General features: G+C 35.8%; 1 protein-coding gene across 2 annotated transcripts; it reads left to right on the top strand.

The window, feature by feature from the left end:
• The first annotated feature begins 2,206 nt into the window (after positions 1–2,206).
• Positions 2,207–23,332, top strand: LOC131938821 (cilia- and flagella-associated protein 221). Of its 2 annotated transcripts, XM_059297018.1 has the most exons (24): positions 2,207–2,527; positions 3,601–3,788; positions 4,069–4,164; positions 4,512–4,612; positions 4,746–4,849; positions 4,971–5,127; positions 5,476–5,611; positions 5,910–6,024; positions 8,191–8,237; positions 8,352–8,504; positions 11,986–12,078; positions 12,207–12,302; positions 12,420–12,519; positions 12,735–12,853; positions 13,089–13,169; positions 13,937–14,044; positions 15,788–15,943; positions 16,363–16,515; positions 19,266–19,366; positions 19,856–19,948; positions 20,368–20,457; positions 20,967–20,990; positions 21,914–21,985; positions 22,473–23,332. In XM_059297018.1, the coding sequence occupies exons 1-24, from the start codon at positions 2,314–2,316 to the stop codon at positions 22,573–22,575; spliced, it is 2,700 nt and encodes an 899-aa protein (XP_059153001.1). In that variant the 5' UTR covers positions 2,207–2,313; the 3' UTR covers positions 22,576–23,332. The 2 variants fall into 2 exon arrangements, with proteins under 2 accessions (XP_059153001.1, XP_059153002.1); XM_059297019.1 differs by lacking the exon at positions 20,967–20,990.
• Positions 23,333–25,377: the final 2,045 nt, after the last annotated feature.

Genomic DNA, 25,377 nt, shown 5'->3' with positions numbered 1-25,377 from the left:
GATAAGGGAGATTGATGGGAAAATTCTGGAAGGAAGTCTTTAGTATTCCGTCTGGTCAAAGAAAATACAGCCGGTGATTAATCTTTGATCGTTTAAAAATGTTTGATCTCCCCTCGCTCGAGACAGTCTAGGCCAGACTTTAACCCTCCACCCCCTCCCCCTACCCCGTTCTATTTCTCCTCCCCCCCCCCCCCTCCCCACCTACAAAAATAGCGAAAATCAAACTATTTTTTATCCTTGGGTCATCAACATATAGAGGCTTACAGTAAAGACTGCAACTTTTCTTTCACGTGTACCAAGTATAGGGAACTACAGTAATTATTTTAAAAAAATTGAAATAAAAATCTCGACGTCTTACACTTTCCTTATCCCGAAAAACTTTTTTTTTCCGTGTGTCTGTATCGATAACTTAAGAATCGTTCAGTTAGCTGGGCGAAATTTTATAAATAGGCATAAGGGAATTATACATAAATGACGTCACGCTTTTTTGACGTTTTTTTTAACTCCCCCCCCTCCCCTCCGTCACACATCGTCACAAAAAGCCAGACCCTCCCCCCCCCCTAAAATTACGTCACACCTCAGCCTAACCCCCCCCCCCCTCCAAATTGCTGATGAATTCCTATTACAATTTATCGAGTAAAACTCGTTGTTTTCTAACATTACTTTTTTATCACATTGCTTTTTTTTCACACCATTTAACCCCCACCCCCTCCTCTTCATCACACACCGTCAAAAAATTATGGACCCCCTCCCCACTACGAGTGTGACGTCATTTATGGACTACCCCTAAGTATTAGAACCTATACGTAGGGGTTTTTTTTCTTTTATTTATTTATTTATTTATTTTTTAGCGAACTTTCGGGTAACCTGAAGTGATTTTCTGAAACACCTTGAGAATAGTATGTTATGTGTATAGCTTCCTCTCACAAAGCAAAGCAGCGTATGCTATGAATTTTTCATCTCCAATTAAAAGAGCGGTTTTGTCACAACTATTTCTATAATCTATAGCCCGATTCCAAGTGTCATCCCAGCACACGTGAACGGATTAAGATGTGCTGTATGACTGCCAACACATTTGAATAATTTTTGTTATCAATTATTAGAAAAATACAATCTACCACTATGGTTTACTGATCCAAGGGAAATAATCAAATAAAACAATGTGTAATACTAGCAGAGTTACGCATCAAATTTATCCTATTAAATCATATCCAATTTCTAAATTATATCGAGGCGCCAACTGAACAAAAAATAGAGAGACCATAAAAAATATGTAGATCTAGATCTACACTCTAGGACGGAGGGCTAAAAAATTACCGCGAGTGAAATTCTCCTTTTAACTTAAGAGCTATATTTCGAAAAAAAAAATTTGAGGAACGACCGACAACCCTGCCCCCACCTTCTTTGATATTTTGTGTCTAACTAGCAAATATAAATAAATAGAGCACATTCTCTTTCAATAAGAACATTTCACCATAGAATCTACATTAGAGTGTGTTAATTTGTTTTTCTCTTTACACTGTAAATAATAAGGTGTTTAAAAAAGAAGAAATATGAATAATAAAAATACTGGAAGTTCCTTAGGCAACTTAGATCACTATACATTATAGATCTAGAAATCTAGATCTAGAATCTATACCCTCTATCTTATTATTCTTATTTTATTTTGATGCGGTGTGTAGAGAAGGCTAGTTTAATTTAAACCATTATAAAAACAGTAAGAAGTTACGCCAGGACAATTTGTTTTGTTTACATTTGGGGGGAGGGAATAATACTATGTAGATCTAGACCTATATGAGTCGAACTAATTTTTTTTAAATGTAGAATAATTGTATTTTAAAAATTGTTCTTACTCATTTAATCATTTAAATATCCTTTATTAAAATTTAACGTGAGCTAAAAACAATGTAACATAAGAATGTAGGCTATCTAAAAATAAACTCAGCGTCAGGATCTTAGAAGTACATTCTTATCTTACGGCACTAAAGAGTTGTAGTTAAGGAAACCATTCTGTAGAACTATTTTTGTTTATTTCGAAAATCCTTAATTATAATAAAACAATTTTCATTTTAATATTGCTTAATTTATTCATTCCATAATAAAAACATAAAATCTTCTATTTATTAACTATATTTCTTTTGTATTATTGTTTCAATTAGTGATTATTTTCATTTGCGCATTTATTCTTAATGCATGAGTTAAAGCATGTAAACAACATGGCGGCGCACTGCCGTAAAATTGATAAAGCTGGCGATATTTGAAGTATTAGAATGTTAAGTGCCGTTTGAACAGATTAATTAATTAACTAAGAAAATGCCTACAGGATTCGACCAGCAAGATAGAACTGTGAATGGTTCAATTTCCATTGAAAGTAGTGCCACAACTGCTATTGAACCTGAACTACCTGAAAGTGTCAGTCACAGTCTGAGCCACCACAGTATCAATGAAAAAGCTCTTTTTATCGAAAATATGCAGTTGGTTGAGCCCAGAAAACCAATAGCTGTTCCAAACCATCTATTAGAAACAAGTAAAGTTACTATTCTAATTGTCTGTATTTTTCTTAGTCTTCAATTGTCACTTGACTCAAATTAGACTCGTTCAGTGTTTCTTCCAGACTTTTATCTCCGGATGGGCACTTGAAATCTTCGGGGGGGCGGTAAACTATCTTCGGGGGGGCGGTAAACTTTCTTCGGGGGGGCGGACACTGTTAAAAGTATATATTTTCTATATAAATTATATAAATTTAATTTCGTTCGGGGGGGCGGTAAAAATTTTTCGGTGGGGCTTCGCCCCCCCACGAAGAGATGCCTGGAAGAAACTCTGGACTCGTTAATGAAGAAAACAGTGAAAAAAACTAATTACATTTTTTTTAAAAACACATTTAAAGCATAACTGATTTTAGGAAAGAAATATGTTATCTACACAGTAACCTACTCAAATTTATTTGATTGCTGATTAAGTAATAACAGAAAATGTACACATTTGTAGCAGGACAACAGCTGTTTTTGGTTTCTGCTGATGCCAAAAATTCAGTTTTTAATTTCTTATGAGGAAACTTTTAGAAGAAATTCATAGTTTCCATTTTTTTAAATCCAAAAATAACTCTGGCATAGATCAGAATCGGCCAGTTCAGATGCAGTGATAATATTTAGCTAAACTTCCAGTGTTTTTATTCATCCCATTGACAACCACCCCAACAGGTGAAAGTGATAATTTCAAAAGATCCATTGATTTATCTCAAATTGCTGCATCATAAAGCATCAGGCCATATAGAATATGTATAAAATGTAAAATGTTTAATGTGTCCTTGGGCATCTGCAACAATGTTGCAAATGAATTGTTTTAATTCAGATTATTCTCTGTGCTGAAAAAGTCAGAAGTCCAAAGGTCTACTCTATACAGATGGGAGAATGGGGCATTACACATTCCATAATAATATAGATGCAGTTTAAACAAAATACAACAATCTCATGTTCTTCTTCATTAAAAATTAACAATGCTAACAAAAAAATATTTGGTTTTGTAATGGTGACAAGAACTCTAATATAACTTGATTATATTACAGTTATGGTGAACTAAAAGAATATTTATTTTCCCCAGAAATTTATGCAACACTTGGCAAAAATGCTCAAGTTATTGCTAAACCAATAGCAATACATTTTGATGGCTTTGAAGTTGGAGAAAAACAGACAAGAACACTTGCATTAATAAATGCATCTTCAGAGCTCCTCAGAATGCACATCATTCCACCACAAACCAGTCATTTCAAAGTTAAATACACAAAGCCTGTGAGTATTATTATGAATTGATTCACATAACCAAAATACTAATAAGTAATTCTACAACATAATACTAGTAATGTATAGTTTCTCTTTACATTTTCTTTATGCTATACTTTTTTGCCTACAATCTTTTTGTTAGGATAGTTTGTTAAGTGATTATGATTTTACATTTGCAAATATTATATTTTTTTGGTATCGATGTGCAGTGCACACTATTAACTGGTTACTTAGAATTTTGTAATGAAGTATCTTTATAATGACTCATTTTTATTTACCAAATAAACAGGGAAAAATGGTTGCAGGTATGAGTTTAACCTGCACAGTTGAATTTACTCCAGATGAATGGCGCTATTATTATGATTGTATTCGCATTCATTCTCCTGTAAGTGTTACATTATGAATTGTTAATCAAATATTTGACTAACTTAAATATTGTTTTTCAATCACATTTTTATAAATTCTTATCAAAACATACAAAAAAAGAACTTTTTAAAACTAATAACTAAATAATTTTCCATACCTTTATACTTTTAAAACTTCTTTGCTATAAAAATCATCTACCCTTGGATTTTTTCTTAACTTTTCGCTAATTTTTGCATTTTATATAATTTTGTAACTTTTGATTCAGATAATTACAGCATTCTCAAAAATTAGACTTTGTTATTAGTATAAAAATAACACATGCATTGTTTAATAATAATTATAACCATAATTTGTATTTCTTTTAAGGGAGAAGAGAATTTAATTATTCCAATTCATGGTTACCCTGTAATGTGCACTAAAGATTTTCCCAGGAAATACAATTTTCCTCTTGTTCCTGTTGGTCACAGGTAAGTTTTCATACAGCTCCTCTACACATTAGTTTTCTTACCACAGGTAATTTTTTATACAGCTCCACCTCATACTAGTTTTCTTATCACAGCAGTTTCTCAGGATAAATTTTAACTTTTCTTCCATGAAAAGGTTATCAAAAACATTCCCTTTGAAGTCCATGGTCCCAGTAGATTTTGAGTTTATCTTCAAGTACATCCAACCACACCCAGCTTTCATTATTGAACCAATGTCAGGTAAAACAATTTTTAGTTTTCCATCTTGAAACAATTGCGGTAGGCTTATTGATTTAATTTTACACTTCAAAAACACAAGAGCATTGTTTAACATATGACCTTGTGTACTGCTACTTCTCAGGTATTGTCCCTGCTAACAATGAAATAGAAATTACAGTGACCTTTGCCCCTTTTGAGTTTCAAACAGCTCTGATGACAGTGGAACTGATTCTCTCTCAGTTCAACTCTAAAGGAATTATCTGCTCATTTACAGGAGTCTCTGAGCCCGGCTTGTTGAAGTATGTAACTTTTAGTTTCATTGGTTTTTTAATGTAGTTTAATTGTTCAACATTTCCAAGAAATAACCCACAGTTGCCTTTTTTTTACTAGTGAAAATCATTACTAGGGTAAATAGTAAATAAATATACATACATGTGGTTGGTAATGTAGTTGTGGTACGTACATGTGGTAACCAATCTAGTTGTGGTACATACATGTGGTAACTGATGTAGTTGTGGTACATACATGTGGTAACTGATGTAGTTGTGGTAAATACATGTGGTAACTGATGTAGTTGCGGTACGTTCATGTAGTAACCAATGAAGTTATTCAATCCTAACAAAAATGCCTAATGATTTTCCATCTAGAGCTAAAACCATGGCCAGCCTACGTTCTGAAGTTTTGGATCCAAGGTCTGTGTCCCCTATTGAAATGGCCAGGGTGAAGAAGACACTGACCAAGAAAACAATTGATTCAAGACAGGTGTTGTCTGCCCCTGCACATGTCAGTACTTCAGACTTTTATTGCTTCATTGCTTCTTTTTTAAAATATAAAATTGAAGCCTCTCATTTTTTAATAAGAAGGCTAGATACATCAGAGGCTCTGCAAATAGTGCTCAAAAGCTGATTGCCTGGGAAAATTAATTTAATTAAATTAATTGAAATGAAATAAAACTTCTAAAATAAAATTTCAATTACAATTTTTAAAAAAAATACAGAATAGAGGTTTGGGCAAATGAGAGTCGTTCAGTTGTATCCATACTTCCAAAGGCCTGTTCTAAAACTAAGATTGTAATCCACAGGTGAATCTTGAAAGAAATGGCATCCGATTTCCAGCCCGGATTGATAACCCACATGCTGTGGCCAAAATTTTATTACAGGAACCAGGAAAACTCAAGGTCAATGAGATTAGGCAAAGTAAGCAAATCTAGGCAAAGTAAGCAAATCTAGGCAAAGTAAGCAAATCTAGGCAAAGTAAGCAAATCACTAGGGTCAGACCAGCAGTATGGTTAGGCAAAAGGTCAAATTGTTAATCGCAAAATCGTAACGAAAAGAAAGATTTTAATAACATAATTTGATATGTTGAAACAATATTCTCTAAAGAAAGATTTTAATAACATAATTTGCTATGTTGAAACAATTTTCTCAAAAGAAAGATTTTAATAACAAATAATTTTATATGTTGAAACAATATTCTCTAAAGAAAGATTTTAATAACATAATTTGCTATGTTGAAACAATTTTCTCTAAAGAAAGATTTTAATAACATGATTTGCTATGTTGAAACAATTTTCTCTAAAGAAAGATTTTAATTACATGATTTGCTATGTTGAAACATTATTCTCTAAAGAAAGATTTTAATAACATAATTTGCTATGTTGAAACAATATTCTCTAAAGAAAGATTTTAATAACATGATTTGCTATGTTGAAACAATTTTCTCTAAAGAAAGATTTTAATAACATGATTTGCTATGTTGAAACAATTTTCTCTAAAGAAAGATTTTAATAACATGATTTGCTATGTTGAAACAATTTTCTCTAAAGAAAGATTTTAATAACATAATTTTCTATGTTGAAACAATTTTCTCTAAAGAAATATTTTAATAACATGATTTGCTATGTTGAAACAATTTTCTCTAAAGAAAGATTTATATAACATGATTTGCTATGTTGAAACAATTTTCTCTAAAGAAAGATTTTAATAACATAATTTGATATGTTGAAACAATTTTCTCTAAAGAAAGATTTTAATAACAAATAATTTGATATGTCGAAACAATATTCTCTTAAGAAAGATTTTAATAACATAATTTGATATGTTGAAACAATATTCTCTTAAGAAAGAGTTTAATAACATAATTTGATATGTTGAAACAATATTCTCTAAAGAAAGATTTTAATAACATAATTTGATATGTTGAAACAATTTTCTCTAAAGAAAGATTTTAATAACAAATAATTTGATATGTCGAAACAATATTCTCTTAAGAAAGATTTTAATAACATAATTTGATATGTTGAAACAATATTCTCTAAAGAAAGATTTTAATAACATAATTTGATATGTTGAAACAATTTTCTCTAAAGAAAGATTTTAATAACAAATAATTTGATATGTTGAAACAATATTCTCTAAAGAAAGATTTTAATAACATAATTTTCTATGTTGAAACAATATTCTCTTAAGAAAGATTTTAATAACATAATTTTCTATGTTGAAACAATATTCTCTAAAGAAAGATTTTAATAACATGATTTGATATGTTGAAACAATATTCTCTTAAGAAAGATTTTAATAACATAATTTGATATGTTGAAACAATATTCTCTAAAGAAAGATTTTAATAACATAATTTGATATGTTGAAACAATTTTCTCTAAAGAAAGATTTTAATAACAAATAATTTGATATGTTGAAACAATATTCTCTAAAGAAAGATTTTAATAACATAATTTTCTATGTTGAAACAATATTCTCTTAAGAAAGATTTTAATAACATAATTTTCTATGTTGAAACAATATTCTCTAAAGAAAGATTTTAATAACATAATTTTCTATGTTGAAACAATATTCTCTTAAGAAAGATTTTAATAACATAATTTTCTATGTTGAAACAATATTCTCTTAAGAAAGATTTTAATAACATAATTTTCTATGTTGAAACAATATTCTCTTAAGAAAGATTTTAATAACATAATTTTCTATGTTGAAACAATATTCTCTTAAGAAAGATTTTAATAACATAATTTTCTATGTTGAAACAATATTCTCTTAAGAAAGATTTTAATAACATAATTTTCTATGTTGAAACAATATTCTCTTAAGAAAGATTTTAATAACATAATTTGATATGTTGAAACAATATTCTCTAAAGAAAGATTTTAATAACATAATTTTCTATGTTGAAACAATATTCTCTAAAGAAAGATTTTAATAACATGATTTGCTATGTTGAAACAATATTCTCTAAAGAAAGATTTTAATAACAAATAATTTTCTATGTTGAAACAATATTCTCTAAAGAAAGATTTTAATAACAAATAATTTGATATGTTGAAACAATATTCTCCATCCTGACAGATGTTCTGGACCAGAAGGGGCCCACCCAGATGACCAGACAGATGAAGGTAATAACCCACGTACACCTTTATGTCAACATCACCTGTGTTTGTTTATTCTTGTGTTGGTTGATCCCACCCCCACCCACCCACTCAGTGACCCCCGTTACACATGTGTTACAGGAAGCCATGTTTGAGCAAATGGTCAGGAAAAACGTCTATGATGAAAGACAAAACCAGCTGCGATGGCAAATCAAGGTTGGGGACACGCCCATTTCCAGGGAGGAGAAGCTCAACATCCTGGAGGAGAGGAGTGAGGCCATCAACCGTTATATGGTGAGTGAGGCCATCAACTGTTATATGGTGAGTGAGGCCATCAACTGTTATATGGTGAGTGAGGCCATCAACTGTTATATGGTGAGTGAGGCCATCAACTGTTATATGGTGAGTGAGGCCATCAACTGTTATATGGTGAGTGAGCCATCAACTGTTATATGGTGAGTGAGGCCATCAACTGTTATATGGTGAGTGAGGCCATCAACTGTTATATGGTGAGTGAGGCCATCAACTGTTATATGGTGAGGCCATCAACTGTTATATGGTGAGTGAGGCCATCAACTGTTATATGGTGAGTGAGGCCATCAACTGTTATATGGTGAGTGAGGCCATCAACTGTTATATGGTGAGTGAGGCCAACTGTTATATGGTGAGTGAGGCCATCAACTGTTATATGGTGAGTGAGGCCATCAACTGTTATATGGTGAGTGAGGCCATCAACTGTTATATGGTGAGTGAGGCCATCAACTGTTATATGGTGAGTGAGGCCATCAACTGTTATATGGTGAGTGAGGCCATCAACTGTTATATGGTGAGTGAGGCCATCAACTGTTATATGGTGAGTGAGGCCATCAACTGTTATATGGTGAGTGAGGCCATCAACTGTTATATGGTGAGTGAGGCCATCAACTGTTATATGGTGAGTGAGGCCATCAACTGTTATATGGTGAGTGAGGCCATCAACTGTTATATGGTGAGTGAGGCCATCAACTGTTATATGGTGAGTGAGGCCATTAACTGTTATATGGTGAGTGAGGCCATCAACTGTTATATGGTGAGTGAGGCCATCAACTGTTATATGGTGAGTGAGGCCATCAACTGTTATAAGGTGAGTGAGGCCATCAACTGTTATACGTTGAGTGAGGCCATCAACTGTTATACGTTGAGTGAGGCCATCAACTGTTATATGGTGAGTGAGGCCATCAACTGTTATATGGTGAGTGAGGCCATCAACTGTTATATGGTGAGTGAGGCCATCAACTGTTATATGGTGAGTGAGGCCATCAACTGTTATACGGTGAGTGAGGCCATCAACTGTTATACGGTGAGTGAGGCCATCAACTGTATATGGTGAGTGAGTCCATCAACTGTTATATGGTGAGTGAGTCCATCAACTGTTATATGGTGAGTGAGGCCATCAACTGTTATATGGTGAGTGAGGCCATCAACTGTTATATGGTGAGTGAGGCCATCAACTGTTATATGGTGAGTGAGGCCATCAACTGTTATATGGTGAGTGAGGCCATCAACTGTTATATGGTGAGTGAGGCCATCAACTGTTATATGGTGAGTGAGGCCATCAACTGTTATATGGTGAGTGAGGCCATCAACTGTTATATGGTGAGTGAGGCCATCAACTGTTATATGGTGAGTGAGGCCATCAACTGTTATATGGTGAGTGAGGCCATCAACTGTTATATGGTGAGTGAGGCCATCAACTGTTATATGGTGAGTGAGGCCATCAACTGTTATATGGTGAGTGAGGCCATCAACTGTTATATGGTGAGTGAGGCCATCAACTGTTATATGGTGAGTGAGGCCATCAACTGTTATATGGTGAGTGAGGCCATCAACTGTTATATGGTGAGTGAGGCCATCAACTGTTATATGGTGAGTGAGGCCATCAACTGTTATATGGTGAGTGAGGCCATCAACTGTTATATGGTGAGTGAGGCCATCAACTGTTATATGGTGAGTGAGGCCATCAACTGTTATATGGTGAGTGAGGCCATCAACTGTTATATGGTGAGTGAGGCCATCAACTGTTATATGGTGAGTGAGGCCATCAACTGTTATATGGTGAGTGAGGCCATCATCTGTTATATGGTGAGTGAGGCCATCAACTGTTATATGGTGAGTGAGGCCATCAACTGTTATATGGTGAGTGAGGCCATCAACTGTTATATGGTGAGTGAGGCCATCAACTGTTATATGGTGAGTGAGGCCATCAACTGTTATATGGTGAGTGAGGCCATCAACTGTTATATGGTGAGTGAGGCCATCTACTGTTATATGTTGAGTGAGGCCATCAACTGTTATATGTTGAGTGAGGCCATCAACTGTTATATGGTGAGTGAGGCCATCAACTGTTATATGGTGAGTGAGGCCATCAACTGTTATATGGTGAGTGAGGCCATCAACTGTTATATGGTGAGTGAGGCCATCAACTGTTATATGGTGAGTGAGGCCATCAACTGTTATATGGTGAGTGAGGCCATCAACTGTTATATGGTGAGTGAGGCCATCAACTGTTATATGGTGAGTGAGGCCATCAACTGTTATATGGTGAGTGAGGCCATCAACTGTTATATGGTGAGTGAGGCCATCAACTGTTATATGGTGAGTGAGGCCATCAACTGTTATATGGTGAGTGAGGCCATCAACTGTTATATGGTGAGTGAGGCCATCAACTGTTATATGGTGAGTGAGGCCATCAACTGTTATATGGTGAGTGAGGCCATCAACTGTTATATGGTGAGTGGGGCCATCAACTGTTATATGGTGAGTGGGGCCATCAACTGTTATATGGTGAGTGGGGCCATCAACTGTTATATGGTGAGTGGGGCCATCAACTGTTATATGGTGAGTGAGGCCATCAACTGTTATATGGTGAGTGAGGCCATCAACTGTTATATGGTGAGTGAGGCCATCAACTGTTATATGGTGAGTGAGGCCATCAACTGTTATATGGTGAGTGAGGCCATCAACTGTTATATGGTGAGTGAGGCCATCAACTGTTATATGGTGAGTGAGGCCATCAACTGTTATATGGTGAGTGAGGCCATCAACTGTTATATGGTGAGTGAGGCCATCAACTGTTATATGGTGAGTGAGGCCATCAACTGTTATATGGTGAGTGAGGCCATCAACTGTTATATGGTGAGTGAGGCCATCAACTGTTATATGGTGAGTGAGGCCATCAACTGTTATATGGTGAGTGAGGCCATCAACTGTTATATGGTGAGTGAGGCCATCAACTGTTATATGGTGAGTGAGGCCATCAACTGTTATATGGTGAGTGAGGCCATCAACTGTTATATGGTGAGTGAGGCCATCAACTGTTATATGGTGAGTGAGGCCATCAACTGTTATATGGTGAGTGAGGCCATCAACTGTTATATGGTGAGTGAGGCCATCAACTGTTATATGGTGAGTGAGGCCATCAACTGTTATATGGTGAGTGAGGCCATCAACTGTTATATGGTGAGTGAGGCCATCAACTGTTATATGGTGAGTGAGGCCATCAACCGTTATATGGTGAGTGAGGCCATCAACTGTTATATGTTGAGGATCAAGTGATATAACTGGTTGGCTAGCTAGCTGAAGGTCTTTGGCTTCAGGTTGGGTTAGCTGTCTAGCTGGAGGTCTTTGGCTTCAGTTTTTTATTTAGTCATGTTGTGTTGTGACTGTGATGTAAATGTCCTCTTTAAGATTTACACAGTGAAACTGGATGATTAGAGATCAAAATTTCTGGTTTCAGCTGGATATCCAAGGGATCCCAATTCCAGAAGAAGAATTTTGCCGTACACAGACTTTCTCACGTGTGTACAGAATCATCAGAGACGTTGACAGTGTTAGTACACATTTCACAAAGCCTTTGAAAAAATTGTGCCATAATTTTTTGTAGTCACAAATCGTTATTCATAATTATTGTTTTTTTTTATAAATAGCTGTCATACAGGGACCATTTTTAATTTACAGCTAGCACCAATAGAAGCCAAATTTGATTGCTACTCCAATGACCAGTGGGCAGTTAGGTTTGCCAATTTGAATAAGTTGGTTCAAGCTGCAAGAAAAGTAGGTGAATTTTTTTTTTACACCAAAATTTTTAAAAAAAATGATATTTCATTTATTTTTTCTGACATATATAAGATGTGATCAGCAGTTGTTGACTGAAATGTGTGTTGTGTACAGGTTGTTATCCAGAATAGAGGAGAATCTCGCCTGCGGGGGTTGAGAGAACTAGTGCACACATTCTCCACAACCAAACCAAGGGAGGCAACAACAGACTCTGGTAACTCTCTTACTGGGGAGGGGAATTTAAATACAGAAAAATTGTACACATTGTTTATTGTAGATATTGGCATAGCACACATCGATGTAACTAATTTGTTAGGTTTTTTAAACTTAGAGTTAAGATTTGGATTAGGAGTGAAGTATCATTATTGACATATAAATAAATTATGTCACTAACACTTCCCATTGTTTTGAATGTGTTCTGTCTGACAGCCAAGCTTACTGAACATGAACACAGAAATGAAAAAGAAGAAAGTCACCATTTAAAAGCTGAGAAGATTCTAAGACACAAGTTCCCCACATTTGTGTCCAGCACAGAGAAGAATGATATGGTAAAGAATATTTTGTTAAAACTAGCTTCATACAAATGTCATACCATAACAAATAAAAATATTCAACTGTACTAAGTAAAATATCTCATTGTTTTTTGTAACTAGTTGTTTACATAGCAAATATCATACCATAACAAACAAAAATATTCAACTGTACTGAGTAAAATGTCCAATTATATTTGTTCTTTAACCTGCTGAGATCTCTGTTCATTTCCTACCTTCCCTGACAACACAGGCACCTGATTCTGTTGGGCTGGTCCAGGTTGATCCTACAGAAATAATCATTAAGCGGGAAGTTGAATACTTCAATCTGAAGGTAAACATATTCTTGTACACATAATCATCAAGCGGGAAGTTGAATACTTCAATCTGAAGGTAAACATATTCTTGTACACATAATCATCAAGCGGGAAGTTGAATACTTCAATCTGAAGGTAAACATATTCTTGTACACATAATCATCAAGCGGGAAGTTGAATACTTCAATCTGAAGGTAAACATATTCTTGTACACATAATCATCAAGCGGGAAGTTGAATACTTTAATCTGAAGGTAAACATATTCTTGTACACATAATCATCAAGCGGGAAGTTGAATACTTCAATCTGAAGGTAAACATATTCTTGTACACATAATCATCAAGCGGGAAGTTGAATACTTCAATCTGAAGGTAAACATATTCTTGTACACATAATCATCAAGCGGGAAGTTGAATACTTCAATCTGAAGGTAAACATATTCTTGTACACATAATCATCAAGCGGGAAGTTGAATACTTCAATCTGAAGGTAAACATATTCTTGTACACATAATCATCAAGCGGGAAGTTGAATACTTCAATCTGAAGGTAAACATATTCTTGTACACATAATCATCAAGCGGGAAGTTGAATACTTCAATCTGAAGGTAAACATATTCTTGTACACATAATCATCAAGCGGGAAGTTGAATACTTCAATTTGAAGGTAAACATATTCTTATATGTCATTGGTCATCTTGTAAAAAAACATAATTACGTCGTTTGGACAGTAACCTGTCAAGTTTATACATGACTCCATCAGATTTATGTTGTATTTACCACAGGTGCCACTGGCCTATAAGCTCAATGACTACAACCATTTGAATGTTCATGATGCCTCAAGTGGTTATGTCCCAATGAAAGGGCTGAGGAAATTACGGACAGGTGCTGAGGTTGGTTGTTCAAATTTTATTTTTGAAAATCCTTTTAACTCTTTACGACTGTAACAAAGCTTCCACTCTAACAAGGCTACCACTGTTTGGTTCTCCAGCCTGCCTTACAACTACAGTAACAACATTCACAGAGTCCGTTAATATTTTCTGTATTTAATTTTTTGGTCTCCCGAATCTAAGTTTTTTACTTGTAAATCTAGTTCTGCCATTTTTAGTTGTGTATATTTCTTGTAGTTTTCTATTTGGGCTGATTTTGTATTTTTTAGCTATTTTAGAAAATTGTGCAAAAGCCACTTGCAATGTGGCATTATTTTTAGCATGGACCTACTTTTGTTTACTAATAATAAATTTTATCAATATTTTCTGACTAAATGTATTTTTTTCCAAGAAATGCTGCTCTGTCAATTTTTTTTTCTTCAAAACTAAGTAATTTTCTTTCTTCAGTAAATACATAATTACTTAATATCAGTGGGTGGGAAATTCAATTACAATTAATTTATATCAGTGGGTTTTAAATAAACAGGTAAAAAGAAATGAGTTTTTTTTCAGCATAGATACTGAAAAAATAATTCAGGTGAAATGTGAAAATAATTAGGTCCTAAACAGTTAATAAAAACTTGTTTGTTATGAAGTAAACCAATAAATCTGAATCTCTTGACAAAGCTAGCAGTCATACACCAAAGCTAGCAGTCACACACCAAAGCTAGCAGTCACAGACCAAAGCTAGCAGTCACAGACCAAAGCTAGCAGTCACAGACCAAAGCTAGCAGTCACAGACCAAAGCTAGCAGTCACAGACCAAAGCTAGCAGTCATACACCAAAGCTAGCAGTCACACACTAAAGCTAGCAGTCACACACCAAAGCTAGCAGTCACACACCAAAGCTAGCAGTCACAGACCAAAGCTAGCAGTCACAGACCAAAGCTAGCAGTCATACACCAAAGCTAGCAGTCACACACTAAAGCTAGCAGTCACACACCAAAGCTAGCAGTCACACACCAAAGCTAGCAGTCACATACCAAAGCTAGCAGTCACACACCAAAGCTAGCAGTCACATACCAAAGCTAGCAGTCACACACCAAAGCTAGCAGTCACACACCAAAGCTAGCAGTCACAGACCAAAGCTAGCAGTCACAGACCAAAGCTAGCAGTCACACACCAAATCTAGCAGTCACACACCAAATCTAGCAATCACACACCAAAGCTAGCAGTCATACACCAAATCTAGCAGTCACACACCAAAGCTAGCAGTCACACACCAAATCTAGCAATCACACACCAAAGCTAGCAGTCACACACCAAAGCTAGCAGTCACACACCAAAGCTAGCAGCCACACACCAAATCTAGCAGTCACACACCAAAGCTAGCAGTCACACACCAAAGCTAGCAGTCATACACCAAAGCTAGCAGTCACACACCTAAGCTAGCAGTCACACACCAAAGCTAGCAGTCATACACCAAAGCTAGCAGTCACACACCAAAGCTAGCAGTCACACACCAAAGCTAGCAGTCACACACTAAAGCTAGCAGTCATACACCAAAGCTAGCAGTCATACACCAAAGCTAGCAGTCACACACCAAAGCTAGCAGTCATACACCAAAGCTAGCAGTCACACACCAAAGCTAGCAGTCATACACCAAAGATTCACATATCACACACCAACAACTCACATATCACGCACCAAACACTCACATATGACACATTATAAATGTCCATTCATTAACTTTCACTTGACTAAACAGGAGGAGGTAATCACAATCTCAGAGGATTCTGTCGACCCGTGTCAGGAGGTCGTAGGTCAATCCAGACTTTCTATGGCGGACCAAGTGGAGACTGGAGATTTGGCTCCACCAGCTGCCATGTTGAAACCTATGGAGTATCCTGCTCTGTATATAATGGTAGGTTTAAACCTATGGAGTATCCTGCTCTGTATATAATGGTAGGTTTAAACCTATGGAGTATCCTGCTCTCTATATAATGGTAGGTTTAAACCTATGGAGTATCCTGCTCTCTATATAATGGTAGGTTTAAACCTATGGAGTATCCTGCTCTGTATATAATGGTAGGTTTAAACCTATGGAGTATCCTGCTATCTATATAATGATAGGTTTAAACCTATGGAGTATCCTGCTCTGTATATAATGGTAGGTTTAAATCTATGGAGTATCCTTTCCGAGAAAATTAATAATAGTAGTAAAAATGTTTTGTGTACCATGGTTTCTTTCAGAATGTAAACATTTTGGTGAAATAATTTATAGTGTAGTTGTTCCTGACAGAATGAAGAAGATTTTAACTCTGAGATGTTATTTGTGTACAGAACCCATCACCTGGACTGCAGGTATTCCTTGCTCCCATGCCCTACTCAGAAGTCGACTATGACTACCACTTATGTCCCCTGCCAAGATACCCTAAAACAGAACAAGGGGGAACAAAGTCTGTCAGCACACAGAAGCGGTTTTTGGATCGGGAGGTTGGTCTGAGATATATTTGATGTAACTGGTTGGTCTTAGATATATTTGATGTAACTGGTTGGTCTGAGATATATTTGATGTAACTGGTTGGTCTGGGATAGATTTGATGTAACTGGTTGGTCTTAGATTTGATGTAACTGGTTGGTCTGAGATATATTTGATGTAACTGGTTGGTCTGAGATATATTTGATGTAACTGGTTGGTCTGAGATAGATTTGATGTAACTGGTTGGTCTTAGATTTGATGTAACTGGTTGGTCTTAGATATATTTGATGTAACTGGTTGGTCTGAGATATATTTGATGTAACTGGTTGGTCTTAGATATATTTGATGTAACTGGTTGGTCTTAGATTTGATGTAACTGGTTGTTCTTAGATATATTTGATGTAACTGGTTGGTCTGAGATATATTTGATGTAACTGGTTGGTCTGAGATATATTTGATGTAACTGGTTGGTCTTAGATTTGATGTAACTGGTTGGTCTTAGATTTGATGTAACTGGTTGGTCTGAGATAGATTTGATGTAACTGGTTGGTCTGAGATAGATTTGATGTAACTGGTTGGTCTGAGATAGATTTGATGTAACTGGTTGGTCTGAGATATATTTGATGTAACTGGTTGGTCTGAGATAGATTTGATGTAACTGGTTGGTCTGAGATATATTTGATGTAACTGGTTGGTCTTAGATTTGATGTAACTGGTTGGTCTTAGATATATTTGATGTAACTGGTTGGTCTGAGATATATTTGATGTAACTGGTTGGTCTTAGATTTGATGTAACTGGTTGGTCTTAGATATATTTGATGTAACTGGTTGGTCTTAGATATATTTGATGTAACTGGTTGGTCTTAGATTTGATGTAACTGGTTGGTCTTAGATATATTTGATGTAACTGGTTGGTCTGAGATATATTTGATGTAACTGGTTGGTCTTAGATTTGATGTAACTGGTTGGTCTTAGATTTGATGTAACTGGTTGGTCTGAGATAGATTTGATGTAACTGGTTGGTCTGAGATATATTTGATGTAACTGGTTGGTCTTAGATTTGATGTAACTGGTTGGTCTTAGATATATTTGATGTAACTGGTTGGTCTGAGATATATTTGATGTAACTGGTTGGTCTTAGATTTGATGTAACTGGTTGGTCTTAGATATATTTGATGTAACTGGTTGGTCTGAGATATATTTGATGTAACTGGTTGGTCTTAGATATATTTGATGTAACTGGTTGGTCTGAGATATATTTGATGTAACTGGTTGGTCTTAGATTTGATGTAACTGGTTGGTCTTAGATATATTTGATGTAACTGGTTGGTCTGAGATATATTTGATGTAACTGGTTGGTCTTAGATTTGATGTAACTGGTTGGTCTGAGATATATTTGATGTAACTGGTTGGTCTGAGATATATTTGATGTAACTGGTTGGTCTTAGATTTGATGTAACTGGTTGGTCTTAGATATATTTGATGTAACTGGTTGGTCTGAGATATATTTGATGTAACTGGTTGGTCTTAGATTTGATGTAACTGGTTGGTCTTAGATATATTTGATGTAACTGGTTGGTCTGAGATATATTTGATGTAACTGGTTGGTCTTAGATTTGATGTAACTGGTTGGTCTGAGATATATTTGATGTAACTGGTTGGTCTGAGATAGATTTGATGTAACTGGTTGATCTGAGATAGATTTGATGTAACTGGTTGGTCTGAGATATATTTGATGTAACTGGTTGGTCTGAGATATATTTGATGTAACTGGTTGGTCTTAGATATATTTGATGTAACTGGTTGGTCTGAGATATATTTGATGTAACTGGTTGGTCTGAGATATATTTGATGTAACTGGTTGGTCTTAGATTTGATGTAACTGGTTGGTCTTAGATATATTTGATGTAACTGGTTGGTCTGAGATATATTTGATGTAACTGGTTGGTCTTAGATTTGATGTAACTGGTTGGTCTGAGATATATTTGATGTAACTGGTTGGTCTGAGATATATTTGATGTAACTGGTTGGTCTTAGATTTGATGTAACTGGTTGGTCTTAGATATATTTGATGTAACTGGTTGGTCTGAGATATATTTGATGTAACTGGTTGGTCTTAGATTTGATGTAACTGGTTGGTCTTAGATATATTTGATGTAACTGGTTGGTCTTAGATTTGATGTAACTGGTTGGTCTTAGATTTGATGTAACTGGTTGGTCTGAGATATATTTGATGTAACTGGTTGGTCTGAGATATATTTGATGTAACTGGTTGGTCTTAGATTTGATGTAACTGGTTGGTCTGAGATATATTTGATGTAACTGGTTGGTCTGAGATATATTTGATGTAACTGGTTGGTCTTAGATTTGATGTAACTGGTTGGTCTGAGATAGATTTGATGTAACTGGTTGGTCTGAGATAGATTTGATGTAACTGGTTGGTCTGAGATAGATTTGATGTAACTGGTTGGTCTGAGATAGATTTGATGTAACTGGTTGGTCTGAGATAGATTTGATGTAACTGGTTGGTCTGAGATAGATTTGATGTAACTGGTTGGTCTGAGATAGATTTGATGTAACTGGTTGGTCTGAGATATATTTGATGTAACTGGTTGGTCTGAGATAGATTTGATGTAACTGGTTGGTCTGAGATAGATTTGATGTAACTGTTTTATTTACAAAAACTGATTAAAGTTGTTGATATAGTTAGCAATATAATTTGTTGTAATACTGTCTGATATAATGTTGCCGTTCACTTCCCCAGGACACAATACGAGGGATAATGAGCTGGAAAAAGTTTCCCTCTCAAGGCCTGGTTTCACTGACCAACGCTCCAACATTGACCAACGTTTGGGTCCCAAGATGGTAGGCAGAAATTTGGATCATCTTAAATTGTTTATTTTTTCTTTCCTTTTTCTGCAGTTTTTATTTATGTACCACATTAAGTGTAAGCAATTTATATATTAAATGTTTTTATTGGTAATATATATCTCAAGCATATATAGCTACAGAAAAGGAAGATGAGCATGAACTTGAAGACAAAAAACTGTTTTAATTTTCATGTCACACAGTGTCTTGTGTTTATTTAGTCTTTCAATGATTTTGTTCTTCAAGCTTGGGCAAATTTTTTTTTATAAAACTATAATAAACAAAGCTTTAATGGCATGAATTAAAAACCATTGTAGCAGCTAATACCCTCTGTTTGATATATTTTGTTCTACCCAACATATTTTGTTCCATAAACAGGGATGATAGTTTTAACACAGGTATTCTACCCAACATATTTTGTTCCATAAACAGGGATGATAGTTTTAACCCAGATATTCTACCCAACATATTTTGTTCCATAAACAGGGATGATAGTTTTAACCCAGATATTCTACCCACTGAGTTGCCTCCACTGATGACAGAACTTTCACCAGAAGAGTTGGACAACTGCGTGGATGAGTGAGTTTGTCTGTTAGCTTTATTTGGGGAAAACTGGCTTTAGTGTTTTGAAATTAAATTTAGTTTGAAATCAAAAGATTGAAAAATCTGGCACAATTAGTTTAACTGCTGTACGGCTGTGACATAGACTTGCCAGGCAAATGATCAGACATTTTATCTGTATGTCAAACTTCCTGCACTCAATAATAGATTAAAAAAATATTTAAACTGCTTTGACAATTCAATATTTTAAAACAAGTTATAGAAGGCATGCAGTAAATTTACATGCTAAGTACCCATAACTTTATATGTGGTCTATGTAGGCTTGACAACTTTATGTGGTCTATGTAGCCTTGACCCAACAACTTTATATGTGGTCTATGTAATTTTATGAGTGACCTTTGTATTCTTCTCCCCTCCCTCCCCCCCCCCCCCCCCAGGGAGACTGAAGCTGCCCTCAACCTTGTCCCTGAGATGGTCAGTGCAAAGTTTCCTCTGGTGGACATCAATTCTATGGACCCAAAGGCTGTGTAAGTTTTCTTGTCATGTGGGGAAGGGAGGCAACTAGCTCATGTTTATACACATTCATTTCTGTCCTAACCTCTGAGATACAAACATCAGTTGAAAGATATTATCTTGTTTAATGTCTGTCCTAAACTCTGATACAAACATCAGTTGAAAGATATTATCTTATTTAATGTCTGTCCTAAACTCTGATACAAACATCAGTTGAAAGATATTATCTTATTTAATGTCTGTCCTAAACTCTGAGATATCAAACATCAGTTGAAAGATATTATCTTATTTAATGTCTGTCCTAAACTCTGAGATATCAAACATCAGTTGAAAGATATTATCTTATTTAATGTCTGTCCTAAACTCTGAGATATCAAACATCAGTTGAAAGATAATATCTTATTTAATGTCTGTCCTAAACTCTGAGATATCAAACATCAGTTGAAAGATATTATCTTATTTAATGTCTGTCCTAAACTCTGAGATATCAAACATCAGTTGAAAGATATTATCTTATTCACAGAGAAGATGAAGACTACGATCCAAAGTAAGCTCAGACAATTGCCACACATTTTGTTTTCTTTCACTGGTTCACTTTTTTACTTCAAACTAGGATTGTAATATGGCTGAATTTGTTGGCCTTGTTTGCTTTGACTTGTTACATGTTTCACTTTAGTTTAACACAGATTCATAAGACAAAGTGATTTAATTTGGTTTGTTTCACTGGTTAAATGTTTCACTTTCAATGTCTGATTTGTATCATCGAAGCATAAAGTTAAATATTGATTTGTTTCAATGTTTAATTATTTTGCTTTTAATTTATTAAGCTAAACATAAAGATAATATCAAACTTATATGCCCCAGTTATTTTTACCCTCTAGATTTGTCAGAACAGTTTTTCTTTTGATATTGTATCCACTATTTTGGTCCCATTGATTACTGACTGTTTTATTAATTTTTTTAAAACATTGCAAGCACAGATTGTGTAATATTTCTTGGAGCTACTCTCAGCTGAAATAAATCATGACGTCCCCCACACTAACACATGACAACAAACCCCCCCACACTAACACATGACAACAAACCCCCCACACTAACACATGACAACAAACCCCCCACACTAACACATGACAACAAATCCCCCACACTAACACATGACAACAAACCCCCCACACTAACACATGGCAACCAGTCCCCCACACTGACAACAAATCCCTCACACTAACACATGGCAACCAGTCCCCCACACTGACAACAAATCCCCCACACTAACACATGACAACCAATCCCCCACACTGACAACAAATCCCCCACACTAACACATGACAACAAACCCCCCACACTAACACATGACAACAAATCCCCCACACTGACAACAAATCCCCCACACTAACACATGACAACCAGTCCCCCGCACTAACACATGACAACAAATCCCCCACACTAACACACAACTTACTGCTGTTTCAGGGACCAGTTCCCACAGAACAACAAGCTGCCTCCTGTCAACAATGCTGTTGGTCTCCATGGGCCAGTCCAAAGGTAAACACTGGGAAGATCATTGCTGTTGGTTGATAGAGGGATGGAATATAGGCTACATTTTGTAGTTTGTTTATTGAGGGGTGGAATGTACATTTTTGTAGTTTGTTGATTGAGGGGTGGAATATACATTTTTGTAGTTTGTTTATTGAGGGGTGGAATGTACATTTTTGTAGTTTGTTTATTACGAGATGGTAAATGCATATGTGTAGTTAGTTTATTGAGGGGTGGAATATACATTTTTGTAGTTTATTGATTGAGGAATGATTACAGATCTTAGTAGAAACTGCTCAATTAAATTCTTTTTGTTTTCTAAAATTTTGTTCAAAATCTTTTTGCTATCTGCTTATTTGGTCCTTGCAATTGAAAATTGAGTTTTTAAAGTAACTTGTGGACACTACACAAATTTTAATTTGGATATTGATTTCAGTGAGTTATAATAAACTTATAATTAGCACAATTCAAACATTTTTTGTATTGTATCTTGCAGGGAGAAACGTGAAGAGGAACTAGAACTCTTCATGTTGAGGAGATACAACAAGCTGAGAACAAAGATACAAGCTAAGTTAGAGGCCATTAGTGCTAAAGTTTGATTGATTGAAAGCTAATGCCTAATGTACAGTTGTAAAAAATGTTCAAGTTTAGGAGATCTCAAAATAAAACAACAGATGAGTGACCTTGTCACACAACAGACCATCATATGGGGCCCTACTGGGTGGAGTTCTGCTTGCATCATCATCTAGGGTTCATTGATTATAGGAAAACATTAACAAGTTATTAACTGTTATTTCATTCTATTACAGTGACATTTTGTATGGATTTTTGTTTATGTTACATTTTTTTCTTCAAAGATTTACTAGTTTCAACTCAACCCATGTTTTTTTTTTAAACTTTTAGCTATAGAAAAATCTCACCTAAAAAGTGGTGAAAAATTGGTGTCATTGTTTACATAATATATATAAAATGACAACATTAATTTGCAAAAATAATTTGATCTATGAACTCTGAAATGTTTTTGTAAACAAAGAAAATATAATTTATATTTATAAGCACTTAAGCCAAAAAATATATTTGCCATATTTTACACATTTTTCAGAAAATTTTTTTTTTTTATTGACGTGTGTCTTTATACGTTGTCTTCTTGTTCGTGTGTCTTTGCTGTCTCATCTGTGATATTTCATGATTGTCTTTCATTATTTTTAAACAAAGTACCATCTTTCATGCATTATTGCTCATTTTCAGGCAAAAAGTAGCAAATAATTTTTGTTATAAAAGTCATGTGTAAGTACTGCTGCAGTGAAAAAGTGAAACATCTTCAAGTTTTATTAAATGTACTTTCTTATCATAAAATCTCTGTTTTTTATTCATTTTTTTATTTATACAGTCAATGTTGCTTCTAGTATCTTCTTACTGAATCGTTCCTGGAATAACAAATTGAGATTTTTGGGTTAGCTTGTTGGCTCTACTATCAGACCCACCATATCGTCCATAATACTACATGACCATACTATAGTCTGAGTTTCTTCCAGGCATCTCTTCGGGGGAACTTATATAGAAAACATATACTTTTACCAGTGTCCGCCCACCCCACCCGGAAAATGTTGACCCCCCCCCCCCCGATAATATCAATTGCCCCCTCCCCTTAAAAATGTTGACTGCCCCCCCCCCCCCCGCGAAAAGGGTCTGGAAGAAACACTGACTATAGTTAGTGAGATTGTGTGTGCTGAGTTTCTTCCAGGCATCTCTTCAGGGGGGCTCTGCCCCCCCCCCCCCCCGAAGAAAGTCAACCCCCCCCCCCCCCCCCCCCCGAACGAGATGGAATTTATATAGTAAACATACACTTTTACTAGTGTCCGCCCCCCCCCGAAAAATGTTTGCCGATATAGTCTAGGAGTCTTATCTATTGCTGTAAAAGAGTTAGCCTGTAGAGTTTGTATTATGACCCAATCTATGTCAGCCTATAGTCTGTATTATGACCCAATCTATGTCAGCCTATAGTTTGTATTATGACCCAATCTATGTCAGCCTATAGTTTGTATTATGACCCAATCTATTGCTGTAAAAGTGTTAGCCTGTAGAGTTTGTATTATGACCCAATCTATTGCTGTAAAATGTTGCTAGTCCTACAGGGTCTGTTTGTATTATGACCCAATCTATTGCTGTAAAATGTTGCTAGTCCTACAGGGTCTGTTTGTATTATGACCCAATATTTTGCTGTAAAATGTTGCTAGACCTACAGGGTCTGCTCGTGTGGTGGTCCCAGCGCCATCTTGGTCTCCAGATAGTGTTGACGGTGTTGGAGGCGGGAGGATCCCATTTGGACTGACAACTTCCGTGTCACGTGATGGATTGGTCCCCAAACAAAGCCCGCGGCAACAACAGTGAACCGTTTGATTGAAAGCTTTCGATTGGATGGCGTCAATACAAGGCTGCCCAACGCTCTCCAAATTAAATTTCATTTATCTGTCGGTATTGTGGGGGAGGGGGTACACACCCACCTTAGCATTGGCTACCAAGAAAAAAAGTTGAAACTACAATTTCTGGTGTGCTACCTTAAAACCAGTTCATACAAAAACAAATACATATAAGCGAATAAATTCGGCAATGTTCGGTGAAACCGTAACAAAATATTGAAGTGAAGTTGTTCCATTTTTTTTTAAATATCACAAACAACATGTGTGTATGGGGGGGGGAGAGATCAGTGACTCAAGATTGTAGGAACGATTCAGACTCTGAAATCACATGTTCAAGTAAACTTTATTTAGCCCGAGGGGGAGGGGGAGCTCAGTAAATTTGTGTATATTTGACAACAGCCTAGGGAAAGTAGGGAACGGCCTTATGACGTAATTTGTGATTGGGTGGGGGTAAATAATTTTTAAGGAGAGATTATTTCTAAAATCGTTGTGGGCTCACCTGTAGGTGCTAAAGCAAAGCCCCCCCCCCCACACACACACGTATTATACTCCTTGTTAAAGTATTCTATAAATAATGTTGTCACCGTTGGATTATAAAATAAAACAAAATTCACGTGGAATTAAAATGTTTTTAAAATTTATTTGTGCATATTTCTACGTTTGTTGAAGATTGGGAAGTCCATTTGATAGAAATGAACCCAATTTGTGCTCAGCCACCAATGTTTATCGTCAAGTCTTGTAAATAATTCCTAGAGTTTGACATCTAATGGGGGGGGGGGGCGTCTTCCTGGACTGGTTGTTGGCGCCCAGGGCTAACCATGTGATCCTGGCTCATGACAGAGAGGGGAGCGACATTTGGCTCGTCACCCACGGCCTCAGGGAAATGTTCACCTCCAACTTTCGTAAGGGCGGGGGCTGGGGGGAGGGGCTGCAACTTACAGGGGGAAGATGTCTGACGTCACATACCTCCAGATCCTACCG

Source organism: Physella acuta, unplaced genomic scaffold (genome assembly GCF_028476545.2).
Source record: "Physella acuta isolate Inbredline_101_S28 unplaced genomic scaffold, ASM2847654v3 ptg000257l, whole genome shotgun sequence".
NCBI lineage: Eukaryota > Metazoa > Mollusca > Gastropoda > Physidae > Physella > Physella acuta.
This window is presented reverse-complemented; position numbering and strand designations above follow the sequence as displayed.